The sequence below is a fragment of the Protopterus annectens genome, chromosome 4.part0, assembly GCF_019279795.1.
Source record: "Protopterus annectens isolate FY-2018-M chromosome 4.part0, PAN1.0, whole genome shotgun sequence".
Lineage (NCBI taxonomy): Eukaryota > Metazoa > Chordata > Ceratodontiformes > Protopteridae > Protopterus > Protopterus annectens.
In genome coordinates this window covers 698,209,739-698,234,984 of record NC_056733.1, presented here as the reverse complement: position 1 = coordinate 698,234,984, position 25,246 = coordinate 698,209,739, and the positions used below count along the sequence as shown (strand labels likewise).

The 25,246-nt window shown below is 38.9% G+C and overlaps 1 protein-coding gene across 1 annotated transcript in view; it reads left to right on the top strand.

The window, feature by feature from the left end:
• Nucleotides 1–25,246, top strand: part of POLE (DNA polymerase epsilon, catalytic subunit) — a 1,031,469-nt gene that overhangs the window by 415,337 nt on the left and 590,886 nt on the right. The window contains exon 28 of the mRNA XM_044069769.1: nt 4,899–5,021. Coding sequence (XP_043925704.1) covers nt 4,899–5,021 — 123 coding nt within the window. The remainder of the gene's footprint in view (nt 1–4,898; nt 5,022–25,246) is intronic.

The following is a 25,246-nucleotide window of genomic DNA, read 5'->3' as shown; positions in this document are numbered from 1 at the left end:
CATGACAGCACCCATTCACGTTCCAGAGGAACCTCCCCAGTCCTATCATTAGGGGACATTGTAATGGTCAAATTACAAATGTGACCTGCACTAACTATGTCCTGCATATTTCAGTCCCACCAAGCCATTGGCAACAATGTCACAACAAGGCACTTGTAGTGGGTAAATAAAAGTAAAACATGAAAAATTTTCAACACAATGATGTGAGGGGTTCTACTTGCATATAGGGAGGACATTTCTGTAAGTATATAAATACATACAAAAACCCATCCAGACTTATCTATGAAGTTAAAATGTTTAAACCCAAGGTGAGAAGTGTAAAATCAGACTGATACCTACAATCCTTAAGAATTATTTTTGAGGTTGCCTCAGCATGTAAAGTTAACTAAATATCATCAAACATGCCTTGTTTGACAATAACTCCTAGAGTTCAGTACCCAAAACCCACATCTTTTGATGATGTGGTTAGCACTTGTGACTCTGTCCAAGGTCCACTGTGCAAATGATGGCAGTTGTGACCATGTCAACCTTACATTTGTGTATGATGTGCCACAGTGCAATGACCATGCAATGAACAGCACAACCAGCAGTCTACACTGTACAGATGTTTGACTTTACACTGTCACTTGGTGTTTGTCAAGGTCCATAGCTGTAGACTACATACTACCACTTTACCTGAGCTGCTGTGTACCATGCACAAGCCTATCTGACTGGGTGCCATGCTGCAGTTGTCGGCTGGCTGTCATCACTATTCTCGCAAGTTCAAGGTGGTACACGGCAGGGCACCATACAACTGGTTGGGGTCCTCCTGATTGTAGTGGCACTGGTGTACCAAACCGATGCAGAATCATATTGTGTAGAATGCAACATGCAGTAGGAGAGTCAAACTGAACAGCACTGCCCTAGACTGACTTAAGCAATGAAAACGTTCTTTAAGCTAGCTGAACACGGTCTCACTGACTATGCGGGTATGTGACAAGGTGACTTTGTAGCATTCCTTCATAGTTCCATGTGGATTCTGAGCTGGTGTCATAAATTAGTATTTAAGTTCATAGTTTAAATCACCTGACATGATGGGGGGGGGGGGGCATATGGAGACATTGTGGTTATGCATTACACCTTTCATATTGTTTATACAGATGCCTGTGTGGGTGTCTCATGATTTATGCTGCACTTAACCATCTGGGTGTCCTTGTGTTATCCTATGTAGAAAGGGGTAGTATTGTGAACTTGCATGACAAATGTGTGTATCATGGGCGATACTAGGATGCTGGGCTGAATTGTTGGTTGACATAGGCCATGTGCTTTGTACAGTACCTGGCAGTTGACGGAATGGTAGTCTTTCCTATTATGGTACTATTCCCGCATTGACCAGCTGGGGCCCTAACACACCAGTACAGTTTATCATACCAAGCACCTCAAGGATGTGTGCCATATCAGAAGAAAATTGTGTATGGTGATAACTCTGTCATGTGGTGTCTGTGCTCAGCCACATGGGCTAGAAGTACATTGAAAAACTGTTACGGTGTCCTTGAAGCCATTGCCTATGAGATGCCCAACATTTCTCCGGAAAGGTTCCTGTGGAAAATACAGTGAGCCATGCACACATACCTTGTTATCCACAGGGATAAGCAGGCTACACTTTCTCCCATTTTTAGTTTGTGGGCCACCTGAGTTAACTAAAGTCCTTATGTTCACATCCACAGAAACAGTCAAGATCCTCATGCTCCTCAAAATTGTAATGAGATGACTATTGGTAGTAACACCCTTGCCAAGAGAGTTGGGTGCTGCCAGGTGCACTGGGTTATGTTACTGTGCAAATGGGCTTTTTTAAAACGGGAAACTGAAAAACTAACTGATACCCTCAGTATCTTTACTGATTGTAAAGTGACTGGAAACAGTGATGCATTTCTTTTATTACCAATACACGTCACATAGTTAAGTAGCATTCTGCAACAGTGAATTGCAAAAAGTAGGAAAAGCACTCCATTAAGATATCATGACTGCATCATCTGCATGCATTTGCTCATTTAAATGTCATTATGTATTTATGCATGTACAACTTTTTGTGTGACTTTTGGAGGCTTGCACACATGCACTTTTGTTTGTTTGTGCATGTCTGCAAGCTAACTGTATACTTGCATAACTGATAAGTTCATAGGTAAGTATTAGGCTATATGCCCTTGCAGGCCATTTTAAGCCTAGCCAGTTTCTCTTTTTGTGCTTGAATCAACCGATCCCATTTGGTGATAGGTTGACCTTGCCCAGCCAATAGTCTATAATTACATATGACCCTGGTGAGAATAACTAGAATTGTATCACAGATAATTTGAGGGGGCCCATGCATGGGATAAAGCATTTGGGAACTGCCTCTGTCTATTAGTAGTACAGGAGGCAGTCCTGGGGTAAATTTTCTTTTTCCCATGAGCTTTGTTTTACATGGATGGGGGGGGTCTGTTCCAGAGCAGCATGATATCCTCTTTGAGATAAACCTGAACCTCCAAAGTGCTCTGTTGATGAGGCAGAAGATGTTTAGATCCCTAGACTGAATATTTCTGATGTCATTTGACTTGCTGATGTGCAGTAGGTCTATCAGTAATGGGTCAGAGGATTCCTTATATGCCAGACACAGGTCACCTCTTAACAGTCTGTAGGATGCCAAGTAGTGGCAGGGCTTTGAGTCATTCCATGTAGGACAAACTGTTTAGACCTTGCATCCTTTTAGTAAGGTATCTGTGTGGTCATTCTAGTTTTTGCATGTGTCCAGACAGATGACAAAGGGGGCATTACACTTATTCAGCCCTCATTAGGGCCATGAGATCACTAGATCTAGACACGATCCCTTTGTTTATAAGTTATACAGTATTAGAAGGACTTTTGTTACACCAGTTGGCATGTTGGACGAAAGTTAGGTCACTGTCTACCTATTATGAATATCGCCCTTATTTTTTTTATCTGGTTTGTGACTTTATTGACATTTGTTTGTAAAATTACTAGTTTAACAGCAGCCATCTTAAAATTGTATATCTAATTTTTTCACCAAGTGCCCTTTTTATTGGCTATGACTATAAAGACATTAGTGTTTGTATTAATTTCTAGTAATATGCACCAGTCTGAGTTTCTTCTATAGTATCTTTTTTAATTGATGGACATTGTTTGCTAGCCTTTTTATCATAGTATAAATGGAATGCATGTGTGTATTTTTTTGTGTTTGAGCAGTAAATGGTGTTGCTATGAAAAAAGTCTTCACTGTTGGAAAAGAGCTGGGTTGGCCTTTTCCATGCTCCCTGGATGATGGCAAAGGAGTGTGCAGTGGTGCCCAAAATACTTGTAAATTTTGCTAGTACATCTCCACTTGCTGGAGTTATGTTCATGTATAATGAATATTTAGGACTTGTTGGCTAAGACGTTGTCAAATACACAAAGTTGTGCTACTTTCTGGATAACAGCTTTTCTATAAACTACCTACGCTTGCATATTATGAACTAGATCCTTTGTAAATGAATAACAGTGTTGAATTATTTTCCATCTCAGAGACGGATGAATATATGGGCCTTGCATTCCACAGTCTGCTAGGTTTAGATATTATTTCAGATGCTCTTCTCTGTCTAGGTTTCTACTTCCTGTTAGTCCCCCCCCCCCCCCCAAGTCCTCTGCATTGCCTGAGAGTTGTTCTGTAGCTGGGATTCTGTGAAAGAACTTGTTGATTAAGATAGTACGCATGTGAACAAATTCCAGCAGCAAATAAGCGGACTTCTTTTCCATATAATAAAAAGACCAGGCACATTTATCTGGATCTATGGTTAAACCAAGAACCCTGATAAATATAAAGTTACAAAAATGAAAATATTAAGCCAGAAAGGGAGAAAGTAGTCTGTGGTAATAAAACAAACAAAAAGCAATTTTGTAAAATAAATAAATTAATAATTAAAAAAATAATAAAATGCATTTTTGCAGTTAGGCAAGATCCCCCCCCCCCCCCCCCATGTGCCACATCTCTAAATACACTAAATCTGAGATTGGATAGCCTTGGAGGTAAGAAACATGCTTACCCTCACAATTCCATATTGTCACAATACTCTGTTATCATTCTGTGATGAAGCACGTTATTCTATGTAAGCAGTTTGATTATTACTATTTTATATGAGCACCATGCAGTGTTTATTAGAAGTATCATTTATATCCATTTTGCTGGTTAATACGTTTCACCTGCATGTGCTTGGCTTTTTTTTTTGGTAGCATATCCTTTACTGGAAGAGTGGGTTGGTGTAAAAGACTTGTACTTAAAGCACATTGTGTGATTGTGACCTGGGATCCTGCTGCCAGCTGGACACCGCTTGAAAAGGAACAAATGGGCACAAACAGGCAGTGTTTGGACCTGTGTAACCTGAAGTCATCGGGAATAGTAGACACATTGAAAATAAAATTAAAAATACTGCTTTATTTATTTATTTAAATAGGCCTATTTCATATTGCATTGCTTCAGTTTTTATTAGAGGGAGTTGAGTTTCTTTGTTTTAAACGCTATTTAAAAAAAAAAAGTTGAGCTACTGTAATTTTGAGGCTATACTTGCATTTTGTCCTTCATATCATCTTGTAAACTCGTTATTCTGTCCTTATTACTGCAGTCTCCTCAGACCCGTTGCTTACTCTGTGCTGACGCTATACTTAATATTTTCTCCCTTGTAATCATGTTGTAACCTCATTCTGTCCTTATTACTATAGTCTCTTCAGACCAGTTGCTTACTCTACATCTTCTGTCCTTAACTTTGCCTCTCTGTGAACTGCTACAATGTATATCTCAATGATTCACAGACTAATGTAAACCTGAAGTACTAGACCACTGTTTGGTACTTACTCTCCTCTGAGATTTGTTAACAGTATAATTTTCATTGCAGGTTAAGAACCCAGTGCCCAGAGTCCGGCATCCTGACTGGCTTCATAAGAAACTGCTAGAGAAGAATGACATCTACAAACAGAAGAAGATCAGCGAACTCTTTGTCAGTGAAGGCAAGCGACAGGTACTGATGCTGTGACTTGCTTTCCCATTTTGAATTTTGAATGTGCTTACTGTGTGACTGAGCAAGTCACTTAACCAGACAGTGCTCCTGGGCTGAGTCTAAAAAAAGTCCTTGTGGGTCATTGCCCACCCTGCTTAACTGAACTAAATATATAGAATACACATTTTTTCTGTCAGGCTAAAATTTGAGTATGCGGATTCGATCTCTGAGCTGTTGTAAAATCACCAATGTAAAGTGGGATGCAGTGGATGGAATAGTGCACAACCCCCCGCTGTTGACCAACTTTGGCTATTTTTGGATGATGTGTGATATGTTAGAAACATGTCACTTACTTAATTAAACTTGCCACAAACTAGAGCTGACAGAAACGTACTTTAAACAGAAATATTGGGGTATATCAAGCAAAACCATGCATCTCTATTTTTTGTTGATAAACCTAGGAGCAGACTTGCACAGAATGAAAGGTTAAATGGTAAAACATTGGCTCTTAAACTGGAGATTCTTGATACAAGCATGCATACATACAGTCAGTTTTGCCAAGGTATAGAGACTTCTAGGTTTATCCAGCATGTTTGTACTTTTTGAGGTGGAGAAAAAAGTAGTCGCTATTCTTGTTTGATTATTGGCTTTAGCCTTAGTTTCCTGTAACAAATGCTCTCTCCTCCCATGGCACTTAAGTGAAAATTTCCCTGCCATTCCTCCAGACCTCCAGGCTTGTAACTTCTTTAGGCTGTGCTGTTGATTTGAAATGAGCGGTTTCTTGTCTGTCAGATCATTGGCCTAGTAGAAAAGGCTTGTAACTTCTTTAGGCTGTGCTGTTGATTTGAAATGAGCGGTTTCTTGTCTGTCAGATCATTGGCCTAGAAGAAAAGGCTGGCGTATACATTATATGAATGTTTTCCACCTACAGTCTGCTTTCAACTTTATAGCAAGTCAGTATCAGTCAATGCTGCTGCTAATAGTGAATGTAGCCTCAGGTGTAGTATAAACATGCTTCGCTACAAATGTTAATGTCACACCACCTGAGGTTTAAGTATAGCAGTCATTTTTGGGGGATATTTGATAAACATGGTGAATGGGGGGGTCATTGCCTTTAATTAAGACTCTATGATAAGAAGATCTGGGTTTTGAGTACAGAGGAAAGTTTTGTTTATAATACTTGAATTTAAATGAAAATATCAACAGAGTTTTCTTGTTGGAAATGTTGAATAAATATTGAGGGTAGTGTTACTGGGACCTGGAGTTGTCTCAGTGTCTGAGCAAATTAAGTGTGGGTTATATGTTCAGGGGAAAGTAGACAATGAGTGGAACAATTGTCCTGTCAGGTGATTAGTAACCTACAGTGTACTTAAGTGATCAGAGGTATTAGCCAGGATATAGGTGGTGGTGAGGGAGTAGCATAGAGATAGACAGGTGAGATGAAGGTACTTTGAGTGAATATAGCTGTGATTTTTGCTTATTGCTTCTACAGGTAGGAGATGAGCGAGGTCATGCGTTCTTGTTGATCCCAAATAATAATATCATGTTTTGAAAAATAAAAAGGGTATAGTTTTATTGAGGAGTACTTGTGATGTCCGGGTAAGTAGTTGCTGATATTACAAGGGATATGGGAACAAAAGCATCTTTGGTGTTCAGAAGTTATAATATTGGAAAATATGTTCCTTACTACCTACAGATGCCAGGAAGGAGTTAGAAGAATAGAATGAGTGGGTCATTTTATGATGGGGTGACTGCCTGTGCAGCCTCCGAAAGAAGTAGTAAGCGAGCCTCTTCCTTTGCTGCAGGAAAGGCCAGCAGTAGATTAGATTAAGTGGTAATTTTTGTTGTCACCATGGAGAGGGAAAAAGTTAGAAGAATGAGTGTTCTGCAGTAGATTAGTAAGGTTCACATTGAGAATACGAGTTGAAAGGTATAGATTTAGGTGTCTCTCATCAAGAATAGCAAGTATCTGTAGAAGATAAGAGCTTTAGGGAATGCTAGTTTTAAGCTTCTGTTGCCATTAAAGGCTTTGTTATCTTAAGAATGATAGGTGGTGTTCTAGAGGTCTAGAAAATAATAGCATAGAAGAGAGAGATGAATGAAATAGTGTGTGCGTATTTTGATATTATATTGAATCAGTACCAGAGAGGGGAGGGCATGGGTGAACTTAACATGTGATTGATGTATTCTAATGGTCTTCTGGGTGAAGATACTGGACTTGTGCTGATTGTGATGGTGAGTTTATTTCCTTAGTATTAGGTTGCTTGGTTTGATGATTGTTCCCCAAGCTGTGCAATTCAGGCATAAACTTTCATTTGAAACAGACTGAGACATTTGTCTTAAACAGCAGGGTATAGGTCACATGTTACTAACCAGTAAAAAACAAAATATTTTTGAGGCCTTTCCAAAGCATGTTTTCCAACCCTATGATATTTCTAGTAAGAATATATTGTACCTTTTCAATTTGGCTAAGGTGGCAAACTATAGAATTCACTAATAGGTCAGATTTGTGAGGCATAAAGTGCTGCATTAATATCCCTGGAGTGAGTAGACATGTCCTTTACAATTATGTGTTATTGAATATGCACTTTTGACTTGAAGATAAATACCCATCAGAGTTAAAAATAGCATTGTCATTGTTCCTATATATTTAATGATGTAATTTTTCATGAGACAGTTTATATCCATGTCTCTCTATGCTGCATTTTTTTAACAATGAAGCTGAAGTCATAACTCAAATATTTTATGTATTTTTGTACACCATCTTGGAGAATTACAACATGTTTTGTGTTACCCAGTTTGCAGCTGTATTTGGTTGCACAGAGTCCAGTCTACATTTTTATATCTGAAAGTAATAATCCAAAGGAAGTGGCCTCCGAGCAGAGTCTTGGTGGGCATCACTGTTCATTCCCATCAGGGAAGACAGGTAATCCCCATCCTGAATTCTTGTGTCCTGCACTTAAACAGTGTTTTGCCCATTGAACTGTACATGGACTGACATTTAATGGTTTTGTTACTTATTGCTTTACATGGCATATCCTGAATGGCATAGCAAGGTAAAGGTGAGCGGTAATGCAGTACCCTTTCATAAGATGCTGATCCTTCAGCAACGAAAAAAGGTTCAGAAGGCAAGAGTTCCTTTTTAGCAAACGTGCTGTCCTGTTTTACCAAAAGTAGGCCATCTGTGTAATTAAGATAAGCAACTTTATGATCCATTCCATCACATTACATAGACTATTGATCAGGCTAATGTAAAGTTGTTTAATGGCCCTCCCACTTTGTGCACTGGCACTGCTGTAGTCTGTCAACACATATCAGAGTTATCTTCACTGACTAACATTTTAATAAGTCTTCCGTACAGGAAGCCACCATGCATGTTATCCTGTCCAGTGTCACATGAGGTTTTAATTTTTTTTCACTGAATTTCTCCATTACTCATATTTCTTTCCCTTCCTTCTTTTCCCACTTTGCTTACTCCCCTTTCTCAGATTTCACTTGATTCTAACTACTGCTGCTCTCCTCTCTTATTTATAAATTTACAAAAAAAAAAATCTCTAATTTCCCCCTTACCCATAGCTACCCCCTTTTCTTTTCTGTTGGCTCTTTACCTTTTTCTATCAGCTTCCCCTCTGCTTCTGATTACTGATGTACATGCTGTTGCCTGTAAGAACTAAGATTTGACATGCTGTACTTTCTGTACTCGAGTTAATTGTCATTACTTCCCCTCTAAATGGTGGTCCTTGTGTATTTGAGATATGAATGACTATAACATATTGTTTTATTGCCTTTTTTGTAAATAACACCTTTTCAGCTCTCATGCTGCAAGTGATAACCCAAGCATTATAATGCATGTTTATATTACCTCATGTATACTGTACTATTTGTAAACATTTTTATGGTGTATGTAATACTTTGTGGAGCTTTTCTCCCCGAGCCTCTGCTGAATAAGGGCGCAAGCTCAGTCAGACATTCCTGGTCAACAAATACCAAATAAATAAATAATTTCATCTGCCAGCAGTTATATTTGACTCTGGTAACTGTGACTCCACCCGTTCTTGCACCAAACAGATGAAAGCTGATCAGAGAACAGCTGTCATCCATGCATCAGAGGATTCTTGCATTTCCCTGTGCAGATCCCCAAGGGTCCCAAGGAGTGGGCATGTAGTAGGTTTGTACAAAGGTGTGACATCCATTGTTTGCATGCATCTGTACCCCTATAGTCCCACCTTCTTGGAGGCAGACATCTCTCTTCATCTCCAGTGTCCACTAGGGATTATAGATGGATTGCACCTTCCCAGACATATGTCCCCAACTCTTCCCCCCTTTGAGAGATGAACAGATTTTGTTTTGCTCATTATCCTCCCTGGTTGGCTTTTCCTGTGCCAAGGTCACTAATTGAACCAAGGTTGGCTGGATTGTAATAAATCTTTATTTTGTATGCAATAGACCGCAATCTGGCATATGGCTTTGCTCTTGTAAAGTTTCTACAAAATTTTTTTGCAAGTGTTTTAGATTTACCCTTTTGCTGGGTAATCACTTTGTTTATTTGATAATAGGGTCATAGTTAAGTACTAAACTAGCCTCCTTTGCAGGCCATTTTAAGCCTAGCCAATTTCTATTTTTGTGCTCGAATTAAACTGTTTGATTTGGTTAGAGCTTGGTCGTACCAATCCCATGGCCAATAACTATTTTTCCCCTAATCATAACTGGGATCATACCATAGATAATTTGAGGGGGACCAATGAATTGAATAAAGCATTTAGGGGCTGCCTCTGTCCATTACTAGTACCAGGAGGCAGCCTGGAGTACATTTTCTGTTTCATATTATTAGATCAAAGTTGCACTTGAGAACAGATAGGGATGAGCTTTATGTGGATGGGGAGTCTGTTCATGGGCAGCAGTATCATCTCCGAGATATAACTGTCCCTCAAAACCTATTCTGTTGATGCAGAATAGGCTTAGATTCCTATAGACAGAGTATTTCTGATGCCATTTGACTTGCTGATATGCAGTAATTCCATCAGTACTGGGTTGGAGGATACCTTGTATGCCAGGCACAGGTTACCTCTTAGTAGTCTGCAGGCTGCCAAGTATAATGACAGGGCTTTGAATCGGCCCATGTAGGACATGTTATTTAGGCCTTGAATCCTTTTAGTAAGGTATCTCTATGGCTGTTCCTCTTGTTGCATGTGTTTGGACAGATACATGCCAAAGGGGGCATTATAATCAATTTCAATGATTGGCCTAATAAGGGCTGGTAAAGGGGGGCAATGACATCACTAGATCTAGACACAATCCCTTTATTTATAAGCTCTGCAATATAGAAATATGCTGTATTCCTTGATGTCATTCTATTTCACTGCTGTAGTATTCTAAACCATAGGGATCTTTTGCCCAGCGGGGAAACCAACGCTCGGCCAGTATACCAACGCCTAATGATCTTGTAAGCACCGTACATCACACTTGTGCTCCCCATATAGAATGTAGGGCATAAAAGGGATGTACATATACAAATACCTAGAACTTCCTTGCCACCAGTTCAAACAATTTCTTAAAGGCGTCCTGCATATTAAGTTTCCAAGGAAACCTATTACTCGTCCTCTTTGGGACCTTAATTTTGTTTTGGAAAAATTAACTCTGGCTCCTTTTGAGCTTGCATATTCTACTTCTTTGCAACATTGTACCTGGAAAACTGTTATATATGGCTCTTACTTCTGCTCGTAGAGTTTCTGAGCTCCAGGCTCTTATGGTCGTTCCTAATTTTTGATTTTTCACAGGGACAGGTTGTCCCTTCATACTAATCTTTAGTCTGCTAGTGAAAGGGTTTTGCTTACCTTGGATTTTTGCAGCCAGCTCAGGTACTATTGGATAAAACTAAGGGTGTTCATAAGTCTGATCAGTTTTTTATTTCTTTTCATCTCAGTACATTGGGTTTGGCTGCTTCTAAGCAAACCATCTCCTTCTGGATATCTAAGGCCATTTCCTTTTGTTATACTTTTCATGGCAAATCTCTATCTACTTCTTTTAGAGCTCATTCCAGTAGGGGATGTTCCCTCTCCTGGTGCCTTCAAGGGGTAGGACAGAAATTCCATCCTATAAGCTGATACTTGGTCCACAGTGCATACCTTTACCAAGTATTATAACTTGGATATGGTTTCTAGGGCCAGACCAGGTTTTACTAGAACCATTTTATATGGGTTTACTAACTGCTATTCTCAGCCTTCCACCTCCTATTCTTTTTCTTGAACTTTTTTACTCTTCCTTCTGTTTAGAATACTGCAATAGTGATATGGAAAGACATAGTACAGTAGTGTAAAGTCTTACCATAACAGTAGATGCCCTTCTCTTCACTATTGCAGTATTTGCTCTCTCCTCCCAACTTTCTCTTGTTTGTTTTTGTTTTAGATTCCCTTCTGTCTGAGGGTTTTCACTTTTTCTTTATTTTGTCCTTCTGGATGTGTCCATATGTCCCTTATATACTCTACGTTCTTTGCAGGGAGCATAAGTGTAACGTACAGGGTATACAGGATCATTAGGTTTTGGTATTCTGGCCGAGCGTCGGGTTGCCCTGGGCAGGAGAGCCCTACTGTTTAGAATACTACAACCGTGAAGAAAAGGACATCTACTGTTATGGTAAATGATTTTACTCAACTGTACTCTCCTTCAGTTTTCTGATGACATTAACTACCCTGTTACTTTTAGCTTTTAAGGTAAAGTTGATTTTTTTTGTAGGCAAAGATGAAAGCTTTAATAAGAAATTTGAAAAAAGTAGTTTCTGTATTGTAATATGTACTATTTTATGACTTAATTTTTTGAAATGAAATGGTACCTCTCTCTTTCCATTTATTATTTTGTGGTGCCAAGATTTTTTTTGTAATTTGCCTGTATATTAATGATGTTCTGGTGTGTGTCTGAGTGATGATGACACAGCATTCATGGTTTAGTAGGGTCTTGCTTTTCCATTTGTTGGGTTAGCCATCCATCTTGGTGTGTGGAGCTGGTCATGCATCATTCTGTGGTTATATCTCTGGATATCCATCTTCGGGCACACATACGTGTTATAATAGGTGTCAGACCTTTAGATATGGGGCATTACAGTTTTTATTTGTATGCCTTTTTATATGCCATGTTGCACAGCAACTGTGTACTTTTGAGACCCTGCTGTTTTGCAAAGTTTGTCCTGTTTGCCATTTATTGGTTCTGTAATTCCATATGAGCAGGTGCTGTGCAGTAGCAAAACTTCTGATTGTTTTGTCTGTCATTTACATTTTGAAATTATTTATGCTTTACTTGGTTCCTGGCATTTATGTGCTGCCAAGGCAATAAAACTAAAGTTTTTTGCTCTGTGAAACTTTTGAATAATTCAGATGTGAACTGTCTATGGGTCATTGTCACTGCATACCTGTTGGCAAGCAATTTGTTGCAGATATTGTCCATAGTAACCTTTTGAAGATGTCGGAGTCCTTAAAGGCAACCCCCTGACAATTTCATTTTGCATCTGCAGTACTTAAGAAACTTAGAATCCACGAATGATCCTGCACAATTGATAAGAATACACAGCCCTTACAAGAATAACGATTTCCAAGTGTACTTCAGGTGCACATTTTACACAATTTGAGATGTGATGCAATTTCTTGATAATTATTAATTTTTGCCTTCTTTCATCCCCATCCTCATGACTCTTGGAACAAACAGTTAAATGGCAAACCTGCATGACTTTCACGTCAAGGTTTGGAGCTACTTCCTTTTTGAATTTTTCTGAAGCTTGTTTCTCTCAAATGAAATGCTTTGGTCACTTCTCATATCTGTGAATACTAGTTTAAGTGGATACTGCACCTACCAAAAACAATGGCTTATAGTATCTTTGTAACATTGATAGAACTGAAACATTTGTAAATCTGTGCATAGCAAAAACCAAGAGATAATTGGCAAGAGCAGTTTTTGCAGTCAGTGTATAGATAATCGACAGTTATCCACTTAATATGCAGCAAAAAAGCTAAACTGGCTATGCAACTTGTTGTATTCCACATTATAATGTGCTTCTGAATTGTAATCCTCTGGGCAGTAAGGAAAAGTTCCAAAAATGGATGTCCAAAAGGCTGTAGTTGAGTAAAACCAGTTTTAATAACATGAATAAATATACACAAATCAAACTGGTGAGCGCTTTCACGGCTTACCCACTTCTTCAGACCATAAAATGCTATTGTTCTCTATTTTCGCAAATAACTTCAATAGCTGTACACAACATGCCACACTTCTACAATATGTGGATTTTTCAACCCTGATCTGCTCCGCCTCATCGCCCACCACCCTACATACACTCACTCAAGATACCTTTAACTCAGTAGAAAAATGGATATCAGGTATCCAACTAATTCTAAATCCCAAAAAGACAAAACTGCTACTATTTACCCCTAATAGATAAAAAAAAAAGGTCGGCACCACCATCTCCCCTTCTAACCACACCAAACTTCTGGGCATTGAAATAGATAATCTCCACTTTGATGTTCACATCTCACATACCATAAAACTAGTACACAAAAAAAACTAGGCTCCCTATACAGGCATAAGTCCTTTCTCTCACAAATAGCAAGAGTCACTCTTGCACAAAGCCACTATACATAGCACCAATCTTTACCCAAATCAGACAATGTGACCTAGACAAACTACAATAAAATAGCCAGGTTTGCTACTAACTCAACCTATAGAACCCATCACTGTGCTGCACTAAAAGAACTAAAATGGCTTGAGCTACCACAGCTACTTAACTATCACCAGCTGGGCACAGCCTACAATATTCTCAAATATCCTTTAAAAAACCCTTCATTATCCAACCTACTTACTGTCTATACTGAAAACCGGTACCTAATATCCAGTGAAAAATCTGTTCTCGCCATCACCAAGGCTAACAATAATGCAGGGAAAGCACTCTACTCCCACACCATTGCCAGAAATTGGAACTCTCTTCCCCTATCAGTGTCCACTGCCCCCTCCACATCCATATTCAAAAACTCCCTCAAATCGCACCTTCTTAGTACCTGGTTATGCCCTTGTATCACATAACCCTACCCATAGTACTATTAACTCCCCAAGCTCCTCTCTGATCACATGCTGGATCTCTGATCCCCTGTAGGCTTGGTCATCTGAAAGGGTACTTTTAACTATTGAATCTTACTTGACAAATTTTCTACTCTTACCAATGTATAACTGACATTGTCTTTTTACCCATGTTCTATATCTTCTTTTACCTGGAGTGTTCTATTAATTTCTTGTTATATTACTATGCTCAGCATATATGATAAAACCTGTTTGTGTATTATGTTTTAAACCTGTTTGTGTATTATGCTGGATGTACTGTATTTGTATAACTTGATGCTGGAGCTTTTCTCCCCGGGCCTCCGCTGAAAATGGACCTGGTCCAGTCAGAATTTCCCGGTTAACAAATGTAAAATAAAATAAAAAATGAAAACACTTAAAACCTTCTTCTTCTTTCGGCTGCTCCTGTTAGGGGTCGCCACAGCAGATCAACTGTTTCCATTTCTTCCTGTCCTCTGCATCTTGCTCTGTCACACCAACTACCTGCATGTCCTCTCTCACCACATCCATAAACCTTATCTTAGGCCTCCCTCTTTTCCTTTTACCTGGCAGCTTCATCCTTAGCATCTTTTTCCCAATATACTCTGCATCCCTCCACAGCACATGTCCAAACCAACGCAATCTTGCCTCTCTGACTTTGTCTCCAAACCTTCCAACCTGGGCTGAGCCTCTAATATACTTATTCCTGATCCTGTCCGTCCTCGTCACACCCAGTGCAAATCTTAACATCTTCAACTCTGACACGTCAAGCTCTGACTCCTGCCTTTTTGTCAAAGCCACTGTCTCCAACCCATATAACATAGCTGGTCTTACTACCCTATTGTAGACCTTCCCTTTCACTCTTACTGGTACTAGTCTGTCACAAATCACACCTGACACTCTTCTCCACCCACTCCATCCTACCTGTACTCTCTTCTTCACCTCTCTTCCACACTCACCATTACTCTGAACTGTTGATCCCAAGTTCTTTAACTCAGCCACCTTCGCCACCTCTACTCCCTGCATCCTCACCATTCCTCTATCGTCCCTCTCATTCACACACATATATTCTGTCTTAGTCCTGCTGACCTTCATGCCTCTTCTCTCTAGAGCATATCCCCACCTCTCCAGGGTCTCCCCCCCCTGTTCCCTACTCTCACTACAGAACACAATGTCATCTGCAAACATCATAGCCCACGGGGACTCCTGTCTGATCTCGTCTGTCAACCTGTCCATCACCATTGCAAATAAGAAAGGGCTCAGAGCTGATCCTTGATGTAATCCCACCTCCACCTTAAACGCATCTGTCACTCCCACCGCAAACCTCACCGCTGTCACACTAACCTCATACATATCCTGTACCACTCTTACTTCTCTGACACTCCCATCTTCCTCATACAATACCACAACTCCTCTCTAGGTACCCTGAAATATGCTTTCTCTAAATCCACAAAGATACAATGCAACTCCTTCTGACCTTCTCTGTACTTCTCCATCAACACTCTCAGAGCAAACATCGCATCTGTAGTGCTCTTTCCTGACATGAAACCATACTGCTGATCACTAATCATCACCTCCCTTCTTAACCTAGCTTCCTCTTCTCTTTCCCATAACTTCATGCTGTGACTGATCAGTTTAATCCCTCTGCAGTTACTACAGCTCTGCACATCACCCTTATTCTTAAACATCGGTACCAAAACACTTTTTCTCCATTCCTCAGGAATCCTCTCACTTTCCAAAATTTCATTAAACAATCTAGTTAAAAACTCCACTGCCATTTCACCTAAACACCTCCATGCTTCAACAGGTATGTCATCTGGACCACCAACGACCAGCAAAAAACGATAGTGAACACGCAGTAATGAAGAAATAATGATTATTTATTTATAATTCCTTCAAATCCAGACCGGTTTCGACTATTCAGCCTTTATCAATGAATACAATAAAGTTTTTTTGAATGAAATAAAGCAGCCTGCATTTATACTAGTCTCTGATTACCTGGAAGCAATATTACAGCACCACCCAGTGGCTGGAGTAACAAAGTACATGTTCCATTCTTGATTAAAGCATATGACCAATGACACAAAAATGCCAGAGGTGTAGATATTAAGTCATATTTTTAAAGATAAAAATCAAAGCTCTGGAAGTAAGCCATTATATGACAATTTTTTGTCATGCTTTGTAGAGTATAATATGAGCATTGGTAGGCCTAACCACCATTGAATGGTTTGTACTAATTCTTGATCTATATGAATGTTTGTTGTTGTAACCATGATTATGAAATCCTCCAGTGTTCAGTGAAACTCACAGATGGTCATTCAATGGTGGTTAGGCCTACCAATGCTCATATTATACTCTACAAAGCATGATAAAAAATTGTTCAGGATACGAATATGTATATGTATGGTTTGGTATTCGTATCTGGTATGTTGGCGTTAAACATTGAGTATTGTACAATTACAATGTTGAACTTGTATTATCTACAAGCATATTATTTCAATGTATTATAATCTATAATATAGCTGAGAATGAGGCACTATACTCTTTTTGCCTTATTTTGTAATATATTATATGATCAGTACTTGGTTCATTATTATTCAGTTCTTTTGAACTTGTGGTTATCACCCTTCAAAATATATATATATACTAGTGGTATATATTTTCTGCTTTTTTACACTATGATATGCATTCACAAATAGTGACTATGGTATTGGTCTATTACCTTGTAATATGTATGTCATATAATGGCTTACTTCCAGAGCTTTGATTTTTATCTTTAAAAATATGACTTAATATCTACACCTCTGGCATTTTTGTGTCATTGGTCATATGCTTTAATCAAGAATGGAACATGCACTTTGTTACTCCAGCCACTGGGTGGTGCTGTAATATTGCTTCCAGGTAATCAGAGACTAGTATAAATGCAGGCTGCTTTATTTCATTCAAAAAAACTTTATTGTATTCATTGATAAAGGCGGAATAGCCGAAACCGATCTGGATTTGAAGGAATTATAAATAAATAATCATTATTTCTTCATTACTGCGTGTTCACTATCGTTTTTTGCTGGTCGTTGGTGGTTTACATTGTTGGCTTGACCCTGCATGCCATCCTTGCGGAGCGTATGGTTGTTTGCTGACGTTTTTGGCTTCGCTGGTGGTTCTCGATAGTGACACAGCATTTCTGTGTTGGCAGCTGTTTTTTTGCAACATTTTGGTATATTTTTTAGTCGCTTTCTGGTCGTGAAGCAGTGGATGTCATATTTCTTGTCCAGCACTTACCACATTGGTGAATTGTTTAGTTCAAAGTGGATGGGGAATTAACATTTTGACCAGGGAAGAATTACCTTGGAATTGCTTTGGTTTACATGCGGATAAGCTTGGGGGCCTAAAATCATGTATGGTGGTTCATTCTACTACTTTGTGGCATCTGTTTAACAACTCCTTTCTGTGCAAATTGGTGTTCAGAGATTCATCCATGGCATTCAACATTTTATGGATCAGAAGCCTATAAACCCAGGAACAACAGGAATAACTCAGGTACTGTGACTAGTGGCAGGACATAAATCTAAATTTTCAGCTTCATTATATATTAACCATTTTTGTACATTTCGCGATCTTTTTTGCATTTGTGCTGTTAGAGGTCGGCAATACTGGTGGATTACAGGCTGATAAATCGGAAATTAATGGAAGGCATATTGGACTATCATTGATGGATTAGAACTGGTGAAAACATCATATTGACTTTAACTTTTGAGATTTATTTGATCTCGAAATGTATTAGTGAATGGTTGACTCTAAATGCTATATTCTTTAAATATCTGATATACATACAATGACATCAGGTATATGTTGTGATAGGTTTGTCAACCAAGTGGGATACATTCTTTGTTACAAAATTTGATATCATATTGAAGTGTCTCATTCACCACAGTTACTTAGTATGCATGTATATTGACAAACTATTTATGCCATAGTTGGTTTAGGATATATAACAACAGGAATTGATCCATAACAGTACAGTTGACTTGGGTGAATGATAAGTGAATCATATTTATAACAGCTTAATGTAAGTGTAGGAGGGAATAACACCTTTATTTTTATTTTTATCTTGTATAAGAACAACTATATGTGTTGTAATCGTTTTATGTGTGCAAAACCACCGCTTGAAAATTGTATTGTCAGTTCACAGTTGGACTAGGTTGTTACATGTACTATGAGGGCAACCCAGTGTTGAAATCTTTGGCAAAGGCAATATGTGCTAAGGGGTTTCAAAAGTTTTATTGCCAGATGTCATGTGACAAATAATAATACATCTTTGTATATTCTTTAACAAGAACTGCAAGCCTTTTCAGCATTGCATTTTGAATATAAAGTATATATTGTGTTCACAAATATATATGTGCCAAGCATAATACAGATATACTGATAGACACATATATTGACAAGTGTGGATGTCAGGGTTCATGAGCAAGGTTTTTTCTAAGTGATGTTCTTTGACCAAATATATTATAGTTTAACTGTTGAAAAATATGTATATATTTTTTATTGACACCTAGGTTCTCAATGCAGTCCCTGTTGAACTATTACTAATTTGGACATATTGATTGAAACAGATTTGGTCTCTAGTTGGTCAAAATTCATAAATACATTGGAAAAATGGATTTGGAGCAACTACTAATGGGATTATGTGCTGATCGACATGATATTGGGGTGTTTGGTATGAATAACATGTCAAGCAGTAATCTGAGTGGCTCAAATATTAACATTAACAATGGCTGTGAAATGGCCTTCAACCAATTCAACAAGGATCTTAAAAACTTACGTGCCAATATATGGCACCTCAGACTTTTTAAGGCATATATTAATAAGGATATAACACCAAGAGGACTTAGAGTTAAGTTACAGCCTTTGGTCAGTAGGTCGGAGGACAGGCTGACCAAAGAATGGAACCAAGCTCTCCAACAATCATCAATGACTTTTGTCAAGATCCTTGCATCCTATTATGAGAGAATGGTGGACATTTGTTTAATGGAAGTTAAAGCTTCATGCGAAGAATGTAAGAAATATGAATCACAACCAACATATGCCACTTTGGTTAGTAAATTATCCAAAGATCTGGCTAATTTTGACCAACTAACTAAAGATAGGAAAATATGTAAGTTCAATAGGGACTGTACTGATTACCAAAGAGGCCGTCCTTTTGACACATTAAAAACTGTGAGATTCTATGATTTTGGTCAAAAAACACCAGGAAACAAACCCAAGAAAAGGCCTAGGTTTATTCTAAAATCCTCTGACAAGACTTTAGTTAGTACCTCAGGGGATGACTCATCTTGCACAGACAATGACTGTAATAACTATTGAGAATCACCCAGAAGCAAAAAACTAATGTTCACTACCCTTTAGACATACAAACAAGCGACGAGGGGGTCGCAAGCACAAATATAGGAATAAGATCCAATTCCATGGAAGGGCTGTTACAAACAATGTTGAGTTGATGGAATTTGAGTTTCATAATGTTTTGAACCTTTCTAATGTTCAACTGACAGATGTACAAACTAAACTACTTAATAAAGGACTTGGTTTTATTCCTAGTTTTTTTATTAATGAACATAACATTGTTAAGGATGTTTGTCTTTCTGTCATAACCTGAATTTGAAATTATTCTTTTCAGACACCTCCCAAAGATCACTTGATTTCAAATTTTTGAAATCAGACTTTCAACCGCCCATGAACAAACATGTCTCTATTTTCCAACAATCTGTTCTCAGGGATTTACATTTTCATCATAATGAATCATACATTCTGGGCCAGAATATGTCACCCATGGAAAAGGCAGCCTTGGAGGAATTAAAGCATAATCGCGACATTGCCATTCTACCTGCAGACAAGGGTGGTGCCGTGGTGGTTATGAACATTGGGGAATACCTTGATGAGGAGAAAAGACAGTTAGCTGATGATAGATGTTATATGCAAATGTACATTGACCCAACTGGGGTTTTTAAAAAAGAAATAGACTCTTTTCTGAAACTAGCTGAGGATGAGGGTATCATAACAAAAAATACTGTTAAACATCTTACTGTAAAAGACCCACAGAAACAAATTTTGCATCTTCTCCCAAAAATACATAAGTCCATTTCAAACCCCCCAGGTAGACCCATTGTATCAGGGATAAGGGTCCTTGACGGAACCACTATCAGCATTTCTAACACAGTATCTCAAACCCCTTTTAACATCAGTTAGGGCCCGACTACAGGACACCACGCACTTTTTACAAATTTTGGAGGATACACAGCTAGAACCAGACTGGTTAATGTGCACGTTGGCTTGAGAGAACAAACTTATATCCTCCGGGCTTCAACACCTTACTTGTCTGCATGGCAGAACATGTATTAAACAAAAATGTCTTTTATTTCCATGGAGAATGCTTTTGGCAGCTACAAGGGACAGCAATGGGAGCTTCCTTTGCACCCATTTATGCTGACTTATTCATGGCCTATTTTGAAGAATGTATGATATATGACAAATCACACAATATTTACATGGTAGAAATCGATATCTGGCGACGATATTTGGATGATTGCTGGATGGTGTGGAAGACGGATGAAGCATATCTAAAGGAATTTATGGAGTACCTGAATGGTAACATTTGGGGTATTGAGTTTACGGTTACATGTAACAGGAGTACCATAGATTTTTTGGATGTTACTGTTTACCGTAACGCAGATGATACTCTTAAGTACCAAAACATTTAGAAAATACCCTCAAGACAATACCTTGTTACACGCCTCCAGTATGCACCCGGACAACACCATCCGCAACATCCCCAAGTCTCAATTTATGCGTATCAGACACATTTGTTCATCTCATGATGAATTTGAACATGCCAGACTTGATTTATACCATAGATTTCAGGACAGAGGATATAGAGACATAGATATATATCAAGCTAGTTCATGGAGCAAAACCATAGACAGGAGAACATTGTTACAATACAAAAAAATCAGAGCATTCTCATCAGGATTCTATCTTGATATTTGTCACCACATATGGCAGGAACCAACCTATTGTCAGGGATATACTTAATTGCAACTGGAAAATTCTTTTGGCTAATGACACTTTAAGGTCAATACTAGGCCCTCAATGTCAAATGTCATACAGAAGAGGCCCTCAATGTCAAATGTCATACAGAAGAGGCAAGAATTTGGGAGGGCTATTTTCACATTACAAAAACAGAGAAGGGGGAGGTGCGATATATCATCAGACCAGTATCAGTGGTGATAAACTAATTGGTACTTTTCCATGTGGTCACTGCTGTTCCTGTTTACAAGTTAGTACACTAAAAGAATTCACCAGTGCCAACACCAATCGGGTATTTCAAAGCAGGGTGTTTGGTAATTGCAGCAGTACATGGGTTATTTACTTAGCTACCTGCCAATGTAAAGCTTTTTATGTTGGTCAAACCTCTAGGTCTCTTAGAATAAGGATGACAGAACATCGTAGTGGCATGAGGAATAAAAAAGGAACAAATGCTTTATACAGACACACGATACAACATCCCAATGCCCAGTTTATGTTCATGATCATTGACAAAATTCAGGGAGACAGGAACAACCAAACAGGCTTGGCACACCATTTTAAATCACAAGGAACAATATTGGATAACCAACCTTGGATGTTTATTCCCCCCAGGTCTGAATGACCATCTGTGAGTTTCACTGAACACTGGAGGATTTCATAATCATGGTTACAACAACAAACATTCATATAGATCAAGAATTAGTACGAACCATTCCATGGTGGTTAGGCCTACCAACGCTCATATTATACTCTACAAAGCATGATAAAAAAATGTTCAGGATACGAATATGTATATGTATGGTTTGGTATTCATATCTGGTATGTTGGCGTTAAACATTGAGTATTGTACAATTACAATGTTGAACTTGTATTATCTACAAGCATATTATTTCAATTTATTATAATCTATAATATAGCTGAGAATGAGGCCACTATACTCTTTTTGCCTTATTTTGTAATATATTATATGATCAGTACTTGGTTCATTATTATTCAGTTCTTTTGAACTTGTGGTAATCACCCTTCAAAATATATATATACTAGTGGTATATATTTTCTGCTTTTTTACACTATGATATGCATTCACAAATAGTGATTATGGTATTGGTCTATTACCTTGTAATATGTATGTCATATAATGGCTTACTTCCAGAGCTTTGATTTTTATCTTTAAAAAATATGACTTAATATCTACGCCTCTGGCATTTTTGTGTCATTGGTCATATGCTTTAATCAAGAATGGAACATGCACTTTGTTACTCCAGCCACTGGGTGGTGCTGTAATATTGCTTCCAGGTAATCAGTGACCAGTATAAATGCAGGCTGCTTTATTTCATTCAAAAAAACTTTATTGTATTCATTGATAAAGGCTGAATAGCCGAAACCAGTCTGGATTTGAAGGAATTATAAATAAATAATCATTATTTCTTCATTACTGCGTGTTCACTATCATTTTTTGCTGGTCGTTGGTGGTTTACATTGTTGGCTTGACCCTGCATGCCATCCTTGCGGAGCGTATGGTTGTTTGATGTCATCTGGACCAACAGCCTTTCCATTCTTCATCCTCTTCATAGTTATCCTTACTTCCTCCTTGCTAATCCACTGCACTTCATAATTCACTATCCGCACATCATCCAACCTTCTCTCCCTCTCATTCTCTTCATTCATCAACCCCTCAAAGTACTCTTTCCATCTGCTCAACACACTCTCCTCGCTTGTGAGTATGTTTCCCTCATTATCCTTTATCACCCTTACCTGCTGCACATCTTTACTAGCTCGGTCCCTCTGTCTAGCCAATCGGTACAGGTCCTTTTCTCCCTCCTTAGTGTCCAACCTTTTATATAACTCTTCATATGCCTTATCCTTAGCCTTCGCCACCTCTCTTTGCCATGCACCTCATCTCCTTATACTCTTGTATACTTTCTTCATCTCTTTGACAATCCCACTTCTTCGCCAACCACTTTCTCTGTTTTCTCTCCTGTATTTCTTCATTCCACCACCAGGTCTCCTTATCCTCCTTCCTCTTTCAAGATGTCACACCAAGCACCTTTCTAGCCATCTCTCTTACTAGCTCTGCTGTAGTCGCCCAGCTATTTGGTAACTTCACTGCACCCAGTGCCTGTCTTAACTCTTCCCCAAACATCACCTCACAATTACCCTTTCAATTTCCACCATTTGATCCTTGGTGCTGCCCCTCATACTCCTCCTCCTCTTCTTGATCACCAATGTCATCCTACAAACCACCATCCTATGCTAACTACACTTTCCCTTGCTACCACTTTACAGTCTCCAATCTCCTTCAGACTGGCCCTTCTACATAAGGTATAATCCACCTGTGTGCATCTTCCTCCACTCTTGTATGTCACCCTATGCTCCTACCTCTTGTTAAAATACGTATTCGTCACAGTCATGTCCATCCTTTGCGCAAAATCCACTACCATCTGACCTTCTGCATTCCTTTGCTTAACACCATACCTACCCATCACTTCCTCATCCACTCTGTTCCCTTCACCAACATGCCCATTGAAATCTGCTCCAATCACCAGTCTCTCACCCTTGGGTACAGTCATCACCACTTCATCCAGCTCACTCCAAAATTTTTCTCTCATCCATCGCACACCCAACTTGTGGAGCATATGCACTAGCAACATTCATCATTACATCATCAATTTCCAGCTTCATAATCATCACTCTATCCGACACTCTTTTCATCTCCAAAACACTCTTAGCATACTGTTCCTTCAGGATAATGCCTACGCCATTTCTCCTCCCATCCACACCATGATAAAACAATTTGAAACCGCCTCCGATACACCTAGCCTTGCTCCACTTCCATCTGGTCTCTTGCACACACAATATACCAACCTTCCTTCGGTCCATCATATCAGCTAGCTCTCTCCCTATACCAGTCATGCTGCCAACATTCAAAGTTCCGACCCTCACTATCACAGTCCTAGCCTTTACCTACCTTCGGGCATGCCTTCACCCTCTTCTCTTCTTTCGGCCAACAGTAGCCCAATTTCCGCCAGCACCCTGTTGGCGTTCGTTGTTAACCCAGGCCTCGACCGATCCAGTATGTATTTCTGTACTGTTTTCTGCATGTATGATTTGGCAAACTTTTACGCCGGATGCCCTTCCTGACACAACCCTCCCCATTTATCCGGGCTTGGGACCGGCACAAAGAAATGCACTGGCTTGTGCATCCCAAGTGGCTGGGTTGAAAACACTTAAAACCTTATATACAGATAACCAGCCATACAATTAAGGGATGTCAGGTCACATGGTGCAATTAATGATGCAATCCTCTCATCTTCAGAGCAGGTTTTAAAGATGCAGCATTACTCAGACCTGGGTATACAGTAGCCCTCAGGTCAAGAATCCATCTTAACTCAATATATTCTGTTTCATTAGCTATATCACCTCCTCTTATATTAGTACCAACTTTATGCAAAACCAAAAACTTAAATCGATGGGTATAATCAGTTTCCATCACATTTGACTAACGTTCCTATTGAGTAGTCATCATTATGCTCAAGTACTCTTTCTTTCAATGTTCAATTTGTTTTCCAAATATAGAACCCTTTACATACAGTGCACTGTGCCCAATAAGACTGTTCTTATCTGTGCAGTCAGCATAAAAATTAAACTCAATCTTTCTCATAGTTCTAGGGTATGTAACAGAAGTAACCAGCCACACATGGCTACAGACACTACATGATCTGCATGCATACGTGCCTCTCCTTTCAGAATATACTCTGTCTGTATAGTTCTGTCCATAACATAGACATTGCTTTCGGGTTTTTATTGTTTTTAAAGGAGAATCTTGGATGGGGTCCAACCACATTGGGTCCGTCATAAGTATTGGCCAGTTCTTTTTCACCACATCACAAATGACATTAATGTTACTTGAATACGTTAAAATTACCCTACTTGCATTGCCGTCAGGTAAAAATTTCTCTTTAGCTTGTTGGTCCAGGGGGTTAGAGAAATAGGGTCTAATCTCATTCCCAGTGGCAGATTTAACCTCATTAATAGCCCTCTCGATGACTCCTATTTTGTAACCATGCTCTAATTATTCTATACTTAAAGTA